General features: G+C 39.0%; 1 protein-coding gene and 1 long non-coding RNA gene across 4 annotated transcripts in view; one reads left to right on the forward strand and one right to left on the reverse strand.

Moving 5' to 3' along the window:
* LOC111195964 (uncharacterized) overlaps positions 1-10,817 on the reverse strand; it is a 25,175-nt gene continuing 14,358 nt past the window's right edge. For both annotated transcript variants that reach the window (XR_007440056.1, XR_002651898.2), the window contains exons 3-6: positions 10,141-10,408; positions 9,687-10,041; positions 7,138-7,237; positions 1-88 (exon numbers count right to left, since the gene is read on the reverse strand). This is a non-coding gene — a long non-coding RNA (uncharacterized LOC111195964). The remainder of the gene's footprint in view (positions 89-7,137; positions 7,238-9,686; positions 10,042-10,140; positions 10,409-10,817) is intronic.
* Positions 3,192-10,817, forward strand: part of synpo2la (synaptopodin 2-like a) — a 15,214-nt gene continuing 7,588 nt past the window's right edge. Inside the window, exons 1-3 of one of the 2 annotated variants that reach the window (XM_007258722.4) lie at positions 3,192-3,805; positions 9,033-9,184; positions 9,725-10,434. In XM_007258722.4, coding sequence (XP_007258784.3) covers positions 3,704-3,805; positions 9,033-9,184; positions 9,725-10,434 — 964 coding nt within the window. In that variant the 5' untranslated portion in view covers positions 3,192-3,703. The remainder of the gene's footprint in view (positions 3,806-9,032; positions 9,185-9,724; positions 10,435-10,817) is intronic. The other variant, XM_007258723.4, reaches the window with a different exon arrangement.

Below are 10,817 nucleotides of genomic sequence, written 5' to 3' on the forward strand. Positions count from 1 at the left end.
AGATTCTTATGCTTACCCATTTTTTTCTGATTCCACCTCATCAACTTCAGGAATCGACTGTTCACTTGCTCCCTAATACTTTTCCTACCTGTAGAGGAGACAAATGATCACATGTATCAGCAATGCAGAACTGTGTACGGTGCTAAATCATACACAAACTAATGAGAGTTCAAACACAGCTTTATAAGTATTATTTCTGTGTAAGTATATTTAGTTTCTCCAAAACATTATGAATTAATTAATTAATTAATGTAGTGTGCTTATGGGCCTTTTCAAGATGATCAACAATGTTTTACGAGCAACATGCAGACAGGCAATTATGCACAACACATTCTCCACCAAAAACAACCACTCGCCTTGAACTGCATTTGGCACTAAGGCATTGACCCAGGAAAGAGTGTCAATCCATATCTGGGCTTACATACTCATGTGTGCACACAAAGGTGATTTAAATTAGTAACATTTAAAATACAAATATGTAAAGCATGTTAATAGATAAAAGCAATACAAATGTGAAATATTTCCTTCAGAAAAAGATTAATCTCCTGTACAAAAGTTGGAGCATGCATCCAAATTGTGTTTTACGGGAGCAGCATCACTTTTCTAATACAGAAACTGAAAATGGAAAAAAAAAATAGTTATACATCTTAGCAAACATCATTTATCATAATCCTCTATTCTTAACAATACATTATGTATAGACCACAATTTAAAGTCTTAAAAAAAATAAAATCAAACTGTTATCAAGTGAAACCACTAATGTCTTAAACACATTCCTTAGTTTTAAATCACATTTATTTTCATATGACATTACTGTAGGAATTTGGAGTTATGAGATTGCAAAATTAGAAAAATATAGACCAGTTTTTAGACTCAAATAGTATTAAATAGCACCACAGAGGTCTTAAACACATTCATTATAGTATAAGTATTAATACTGTAAAAATTTAAATTATTGGTAAATGTAGGTAAATCATGTATCATATCACACCACTAAATCAGTAAATCTCTCTCTCTCCTGTATTTGAAATATATGTCAAGTGATATTACTGTAGCATTTTAAACCAGCAAATTAATCTGTTATTAAATAACACCATCACATTCTTGAAGAATCCTTTCAATTCTATTAATCACATAAGAATCGTGTGATATTACTGTAGCATTTTGGAGAAATGGGAGGACAAATTTCTGAAAACGTTTGTGTTGCATAAACCAGAATGTGACATACTGAATTATTGTGTGTGCTGACAGAGAGAACAAAGAAGCTCTACCCAGATAGGAACTCAAGACCCTAGCACAGAGAGGCGCTTGTGCTAAACACCAAATTTTAATCATCATACTGACAGAGCATAAAAATACTTAAACACAGGCCTCTGTGGGTCCTGATGGCCCACGTAAATTTGTAGTGTCTATATATAACAGATTTATTACAGCATTGTTGCCTGTTTTGGGGTGTTAAATAAAGAGGGATGCATGTTTTGAACACTGTGGCTCAAAGAGCTTAAGTGGTGCTGCTGGAAAAAATGTGTCACTTTGTCGGATTTAACTCGCTCAGTGCTGGAATGTGTGGAAATCCAGGGTGCGCTGATGGGCTCTGCTTGACAATCCTCCAGTGGCCACACATTTTGACATCACTTGTCAAATTTAAAGAGAATGTGAACAGCTGTGGGCCTCCAGTGTTAGTGGTTACTGTTTCAAAACAGATTTACGGTTTTAATCTTAATATTAACTACAAGACAAATAAGGAATATATATATATGTATATATATAAAATCCTGTTACCGGAGCTACTATAATGTCCCTTAACTATTGTTATTCTCAGGTTTCAAGGATTGGGAGTGAGGCACACACAATAAAAGCAGTTCACACACAGACATGCCCACCAAGGTGCACTGCTATTTTATAACTGTGGATGAAGGGCAACATCAAGTGGTTTCCTTGAAGAGTTCTGAAGAAACTTGCCACACACCAGCCATGGTGTGGACCTGACTACCCAGGGCCTGAGTAGGGAGAGGGGCAAATGAAAATCAGTTTTTTTTGTTTTTTTTTACGCACACGTTCCATGGATAGGGGCCCACTGACATTGAGAGTGTACAGGGTCCAGAATTTGCTGCTATGCCCCTGAAACCAGCCATTAAATTAAGAAATGTAGCTACCTAGGAGCCAATCAAAAAATAGCATTGCATCCAGATACAATTTCTGTGATCTCTCCACTAACTTTCCAAAGATGATGACGCAGAATGACACACATTGAACGAAGTGGAAGTGCTGCATTTGATTAGTAGCCTACAATACAGTAAGTCATCATTATTTGATTTTGTATTTCCTGATGGAAATGAATACTTGCATAATAAAAATAATGAAAATTGAGGTTGGGGATTATTGTCTGGAGAATTTTGAATCAAATTTATTTGTAGAATTGTGATTCAAATAAAGAACTTTATGTTTACCAGACTGTTATTAAACATTTACAAGTCAATATTGTCTATTTGGATAGTGCTTAAAAAAGCGAACTGGGGTGTTTAATATGATGCAGTCAAAAATTTGGGTGCACCTAACTTAAACCCCATAAAAGAGTTAGGTGCACCAGCGCAAAAAGTGCACAGACAAAACCTCAATCTGAACTTCATCTCTCTTGGAAGCCAAGGAAGACTACAATGGACTGTGGGATAAGCTATTTGCATGGACAATACTGGCCAGGTGCCAACGGCCACTATGCTGTTCACTGTGGGTGGTAATTCCCAGTACATGTGATACTGTGGACTGAGGAAATGTTAAATGACTGCACATCTTCAGAAATGGATTGTTCCTTCCATCTGGCACCTGCTACCTACTACCAGACCTCAATGCTAACTCCTGTAACTGGCCAGTGTTTAGTCTTACTCACAAAATAACACCTTACATGACACACAGGTGTGATGTTTTACAAATGGCCCCCAGGGGTTACAATTCATTGTCGAATTACATACTTTCAGTGATTTTTAGTTTTTTGTATTGTATTTATGTTACTGCAGCTCGACTGCAGTTGTTATAAGGTGCTCTATTTTTAGTTCATTACTCCCCCCAACCTTCTCCTCTTTACCCCTCATCCTCTCTAAAGTTGCTTTGAGTGACAGGACAAGTGTGTTACTGGGCCCTCCTTTCATCCAGCTCTACATTCCACCTTGTAAGCAAGTCTCTTGCTCTCTCTCTCTCTCTCTCTCTCTCTATTTCTCCTGCTCTCTTGCTTGCTATTTCTCTCTCCCTCTTTCCTTCTTTCTCTGTCTCTTTTGCTGTCTTTCTCTATCTTTGTCTGTTCCTCTTCTAATTTTCTTTCTAAAATTCCTCTCTCTCCGTCTCAGTATCTCTAATTTGTCAGGCACTCTGCCTCGTTCTAATTTCTCTTTCACGCTATCCCTCTCTCTCTTGTGCTCTCACACTCTCTCTCTATTTTAATTCTGCCCCTATCACCAACCTCCAGCTCAGAGGGTGGGAGGGGGGCACGTGGGGGTCTTTGGGCAAAGCAGAGAGAGTGAGAGGACTCAGGTTGGCAAAGAGAAAGTGGTCTCCAGGAACAGTGTGGCTGTAGAAGTCAGCTTTCTCCTCTGAGGGGGTCCTGAAAACATAGAATGATGGAGATTCTGCTCTGAGGGGACCCCCTCCCCACATACACATAGATCGAATCCAGGAGCCGAGGGCAGAGGTAAGGAGCCGACGCTGAGCCATGGTGGCGGAGGAGGTCATCGTTACATTGTCCGGAGGAGCCCCGTGGGGCTTCAGGCTGCAGGGGGGAGTGGAGCACCAGAGACCACTGCAGGTTGCCAAGGTATGGTTGGTTCAGATCAGGGTGAGTGGTGATTTATGAGAACAGCCAAGTCAGACCTGTATCACCTTCCAGAGCAGCTCAGATTTGATCATATGATCATATGTATCTTTTAGTTTGTATAAAGTGGATTCCTGGATTTTAGACATGGAATATGTTGTGTTCTAAGGCATGTCAGGTGCATGCGTTTGTTTGCGTGTGTGTGTGTGTGTGTGTGTGTGTGTGTGTGTGTATTTGTGTGTGTGTGTGTGTGTGTCGGTCGGTCGGTCGGTCGGTCATGTGATTCCTCTGGAATGGGATTGCTAAAGAAGACAGCCAAGTGATTGATTGAACTGTGAACTTTGAATGCGTGTCTCTCAGAATGCTGGACAGCTTAACTGCATTAACATATTTCATGATATTAATATAGTGCTTTTTCTGATGGCTTTACTATCTGTACAAATATTTGATGACACCCATTCTAATGAATGTACTTAGCTACATCAAGTTGCAGAAGATGGAGAAGCAAGACAATCATAGTATCCATGCTTTTGTTGGACATGCAGATGGAAAGTAGCCTACACCATTAACCTATCTGTGCAGTGAACACACACACACACACACACACACACGCCCAAAGTGGTGGGCAGCCATTGCTGTGGCGCACAGGCCTTGCTCAACAGTGGCGGCTGACGAACCCAGGTATCAAACCCAGATGTTAGCTAGACAGACATATGCCCCCGCCAACCCTCAAGTGAAGCAGTGGAACTGTGTACTTTACTATGGAATGATGGTGCTCCATCAAGTACATTTAGGATGATTTGGACAGTTAGAGCTTCTCAAAGAAAGTGTTCATCCCACATTCTGACCTCACTAATGGAATCAACTCCTCACACCAATGCTCCAAAATCTAGTAGAATGCAATCCCTAAACAGTAAAGACAGTTAATCAAACAAAACCAAACCAAACCCAACACTTCTGGCCATATGGTGTTTGGAAACATAGTAATAACTCCTGATATGATCTGTTGCTGTTTAGAGGTGCTTAAGAAACCATTAGGCCAACATAAATATATCCTGCCAGCAGAAAAGATAGTGTTCTATATATGTTTTCTGTTTGCGTAGCCGGGAAATGCGAAAATCCTCTTTTCAAAGTGGAAAATACATATGAAACAGAGTGACTTGTTAAGGAAGGTTCCCATCAATGCTAAATTCCTTGTTACAGGTATATTGAAAAAGGAATGCACTTTATCCTGGTTTTCAGGCAGGTTGTGAAGAGGGGGCTATCCCTGCCCAGGATATCATTTCCTGGGCTATATGTGAGCAGGTTTACCACTAATTATAACAAGTGTTGACCATGCAGAATTGTTTACGGACAGCAGTCTAACAGGCTATATACTCTAGGCTATTCTGAAAGAACAGGTTCCTAAATGGGTTGGTTTCTACATACTGCTAAAGGAACAATATTTACTAACTGACAGCAAATGCATAAAATGACTAACACAGTCCACGTTTAAAACACTGGAGAGAGTTTTCTACCCTCTGCTCCCCAAAAGAGACTAAGCCTACAAATATCGTAATACAGGAAGATGATGAATCTTGCACCTAACAACTAGAGTTATGCATATGGCTCACCCAGGATGTATTAATAATCACTGAAAAAATAACAATCACAACTTTCTGATACTGACCCGATACTATGTTAATGGTACATTGCCTCAACAGCCAAGTATTCAGACCTAAGAAGCAATATTAACCAATAGTGCAATGCACTCTGGGACCTGTAGATAAAAAACAGACAAATCAAAGAATATCATTCTGGCTAAACCCCATAACACATTTGGATTAAACGTATAAAGTCCCTTAACTTTCCTTAACTTTTTCATTTTTCTGTACTGTCTAATGTCTCTTACCCCCGGCCTTACTCAAGACATCTCAAACTACAGATCTTCTTTTGAAGCGTAGAGTGGTTGGGAAATTTTGTCTGCTCGTAGCATAATTGAACACCAGTGGGATTTCACAAACAGTTTATGGTAATCTAAGACCTGCATGCAGCATCAGATCACAGGCTACGTGTGTTTGTGTCCGTATAATGCTGGCATATCTAATGACTCACTGCTCTGGCTGTGGGGAGGTTGTGGAATCTGCTGATGTAGGTTTTTCTTGTTATAAAGCATAAAACAAAAATGCTCAAATTGCATAATTCAGTGTCAATTTTTGTTTACACACAGCACAGTAGTTGTGTTTAAGTAAAATACACTATACTCTCTAGGGCAAATAAACACAAACCTATTGGCACCATGCCTTATGCCAGAATTGAGCTGGAGTGGAATAAAGCACCTCCACAGCACTGAGCTGTGGTGCAGTGGAACTGTGTTCTCTGTAAATACAGTGCTCCACTGAAAACTTTTGGGATGAGCTGACCTCACATCCTGACCTCATTAATGCTTTTGGTACTGGATGCACAATAATGCTTCCAAATCAAGTGGAAGAGCTTCCCAGGACAGTAGAGATAGTTACTCCAACACAAGCAAAATAGATATCTTATTTAATACCTTGGAACATGTAGCAATTTATGATGAATTTATGATAAATTAAATGTGTATTCCAGAACTGTCTGTATCTCAGTCAGAACAAGCCACAGATATCATTAGCCTGATCTCAGAGCAGGTGAACTGAAGTGGCCTAGGCTCCGCAGTGTAAAGTTGGGATTAAAGAGGGAGGAGTCAGCTCCCCAAAGATTTGACTTGATTTACATGTCAGTCATCAGTATTTTAGGCTCATCGCTGAACACCTAATATCTTTTTCAATAGCCTTCATGTGCTTAAGAGATACAGTAGCATGTTTAGGGAATTCTGCCCATTTCCTGCTTTGGGAAGATGACGTGGTCAGAAGTGACCTTATCATCTTCAGTGTGGTTTTTTTGGTGATGCCAGCTGGACTGAGGCTCTGCTTGCTGCCCTCTCTTGGTTGCCATTTTAATGTGTGTGAGTGTGAGGTGATAAAAAGCCTGACTGTGCTGTTCTTGTACAGAGTCAAGTGACTGAAGTATGCACAGCATTCAGTAAACTCTGGAAGATTTCTATATTTTATTTATCTATATGATATTTATCTTTATGATATGTATATTTCTGTGCTTAAATATAAATGAAATGTACAGACCATAGCCAGTGAGAGGGAAATAACAGTAATACTCATAAGTTGAGAATCACTCATTTTAGCAATCCTTTTTGTTATTATATAAATAACAAAAGATGAATTAAGCTGACATGCAAGTAACAAGACAGGAGTTTATATCACATCCCATGACTTTTGCCATGTCATATATTAGGTTAAGAAAAATAAAGCTGCACTGACCTGATGGATATGTGGGGTTTCCTGCATTGAATGTGGATGTGTTTGCACAGACAGTTGTAGCCAAATGCCGCCGGTCACAATCATTACCACCCACTGTCCACTGTGGATTGAAAGCGTTTTGGATATTAAATTTATCACATCATTTTCTAAATTCCCTTTTGCTTTTTAGCCAATTTCCACCATGATCTCTTTAAAGCAACATAACGCAGCTTCAAAATCACTGTAATGCTTCTCTCTCTGTGAAAGTAAGAATAAACATGAAATACACAAAATTATCAGAAAAAACATAATTATCTAAAATACCTAAAATGCAATGGTGCTGGTGTTCTAACCTTCACAACTGAAGACCAGAGTAATGTACAGATATCATACACATACCATATCAAGCAGCAGAACTTAATATATCTAACCTGTGATTAATTTATCACAGAAACAGTTATTATCCATACTCTCATTTATACCATCATCCTCAAATCCTTACTGCTGAGTTTAGCTGTTAGAAGGCATTCAACCACTAGCTGCATTCTGGTGTTCAGAGGTCAATTCCTAAAGACTGGTGTGAACTATAGCCATCTAACCATCACAGCCCAATCCATCCGTTATCAAACATCAGCCATTAATTTAACTCATAAAACAGTTAGCCAGTTAGCATTTAGTCATTATGGCTAGTCCATCATTTTGTTCTTCATAATAAAAGCCACAGAAAAGAACATTTATATAAAAAGATGTTTACAAAAAGAAAACTGTATTGACTAAAATAAAAAATAACCTCAATGTTTTGGTCAAATATCTAAATTCTGTTAATATTTCCACATTGTGTAAGCATTTTAAGCAGGGCTGGTACATTTTATTATTTTATATATTTTTTTCTAACATACATTAACTATTAATGTAAAAACGTATTACAGTGTAGTTACTTTTTAAGACATATTTAAGTAGCCTAGAATCTCCAGAAAATAACATCTAGCAAATGTGAACGTCTTCTTTAATTGTTTTGAAATTTCTTAGGTGAATAAATGTGCATATATAAAAATTGGTCTAGAAACATATACAGTATTTATATCATCTGATACTGACTGATGTTAATTACAGGGAGCTTTCCAGTTATTCATTCATTAATTTGCTCCTCAGCCAAAATTTTTAGGGCCCTACATATGATTCTTTAGGTAAAGGTTCTGTAACACTCATCACAGAAAAAGTGTGGCTCAAAATACAAATTACTTTTCCTGACTCTAGATGGAGCCACAATGCAAAAAGTGCCTATTTTGAAAAAAAAAAGTTTCTTTAATTTAACATAATAAACATGACAGTTAAATATAAATGTGGCGAGAACAAGGTATTAAAGATTTTTTGGAATTCTGATGTTATGAGTACAGGCATCCTGGGGTGAGGAGTGGGGTATAAATATGAGGTGATACACAGTTCACAGACCCTTAGTAATCCATTAGTATGAGGGCATTTGGCATCATGGACTCCTGACTGCCTATGCCAAGTTACTACAAGGATATGTCTGGTCATCCAGTGGGACAATAGTCCAAAACATTCCACAATCAATCACACTTTTCCAGTAGCCACCTCAGCCCCAGTCCCCTAAACTAAACCCACTGAAAAAAGTAAGAAATTGGTGGATTGTTGTTTGTGTTTTTTTAATGTCACAAATTAAATGTATGATATAGCATAAAATAAAGGCAGAAGAAAATTTTAGTTCCTTTGCTCTTGTTTCCATGAGTTTTGATAATTCTGCAGGATATGATATTTATATGGTATATTCATAAGGTTTTATTAATTTAACTTTTAAAATCAATTATAAAATTATTATTTTTGTAGAAACCCTTTTATTTAAAACCAATGAAGACTGAGTATTTAATTAAAAATCTATCTATCTGATGTTCTAGGTGCGTAAGCGCAGTAAGGCATGCAGGGCGGGACTGAGAGAAGGGGATGAGCTGGTGTCCATCAACGACACTTACTGCGGGAATCTGTCACATGCTCAGGCTATGAATCTAATTGACAGCATCCCTGGAGCGCTGCGCATCAGAGTAAAGAGGTAAAACATTCTCTCTTTCTGAAGAAGAAAATGTTTTTCAAAGTTTATTCAAGATGTATGACGCTGAGTTTAAGCTGGGACAGATCATTAGATGTTTTTTTTTTTTTTTTACTTTGTGTCAGATGTACAATCATTGACAAAAAAATAGCACCAAGGAGTTAAGCAATTACAATATTAAATTCATTTGTTTAGGAAAACTGTATAATTTAAAGTAGTTTATTGTGCCCTGTAGGGCCTTCACTAACCTGAACACAAGATAAGATATGGTTGGCTACGGAGGCATACGATTTTGTTCGCAGATTTTGCACACTTGTAGGTTGCTAATGCTGGTGTCCTAGCTGGTCCAATAAACGCTTGATTGGTGATAAATCTGTTTTGCCATTTGGGATGGATTATTTTTTTTGTCAATGACTGTATTTAAGTCCTTGTCCTAAACAGTATTTATTTTAGCATTATGTATGCAAAGCTCCACATCTAAAATACAATGTGTGTTGATACTTACTTTTCCTTTGCCAATTTACTCCTTTACACATGTGTCAGGACACCGGCTGGCTTCCAGTCGGTAGTTCTGGTGCAACGAGCTCCTTCTCCCCGCATTGACAAAGAGTACCGTGCTGCCCTTAGGGCCAAATCCCCATCCAGCTCCGGCTCCAGACCCCAGCAGCCCAGTGTCCGGCAAGTCCACCACGGCTCAATGATGTCCCCGACAGGCCGCAGCGGTCTGACCTCCCCTCCATGCAGCGAGGCCTATTATGGAGAGACGGATAGCGACGCGGATGTGGTAGCCCACGAGAAGCAGCGCAGACAGAAGCGACGCAGCCCCAGTAACTCCCCAGGAAAAGGAGGCCGCACTTCACCTGAGGGTGGAGAAACTTCTGAAATGAGCGGCTATGACAGTGCACCAGACATCCTGGGCTTCAGCGTAATGAGACCTGAGGGGAGAGAACATAGCTTACCTGGGGTTGCTCGCCGAGAGGTTATTTACCAGCCCCCTCCATCGGGAGCTTGGTCCTCCCACACCTCCACTGAGACCTCTTCAATAAGCGCAGATGACCAGAGCCCTGTAGTCATAGAAGAAGACAGCGGGTTCCAGGAGCCCGCAAACTTGCCTCCACTGGTGTCTCCAGAGAGAGCAAAGGAAGCACTGATGCTAAGCTCACGAAGACAGTTGGTGCCCATGGTTGGGCCAGTTGACAAACCAGTAGATGAAGAGCTTACAATGACCTACATGGATAAAGCCAAACAAGCCAGTAAGTATATAACAAAACATGATTGAATCCTCATGTTGGTATTTTACTGGCAAACAACTTTGGCATGCAATGCCATAAAAGAATCTTACTTTGTACCATTACAAAACAAAGTTTGTAACAGATGTGTAAGGGTGAAGAACTTTTTAAAGGCTTAAAAAAAATCTCACTTGATGTAAAGATCATCTCTGTTACAAACATGATATATATCATTATATTGCAGTATTTTTGGATATAATCATTGAGCAAGTTTGTAAACCCGAAACTTTTTCTTCATGTTTTCAAATTGGAAAAAATCCAAGTCAAATGTGTTACAAACTAGATAGCAAAAAACTAATGGGCCATTACCATACCAAATATCACACACCAAGCCAAGAGTTACATTG

Source organism: Astyanax mexicanus, chromosome 7, assembly GCF_023375975.1.
Source record: "Astyanax mexicanus isolate ESR-SI-001 chromosome 7, AstMex3_surface, whole genome shotgun sequence".
Taxonomy (NCBI): domain Eukaryota; kingdom Metazoa; phylum Chordata; class Actinopteri; order Characiformes; family Acestrorhamphidae; genus Astyanax; species Astyanax mexicanus.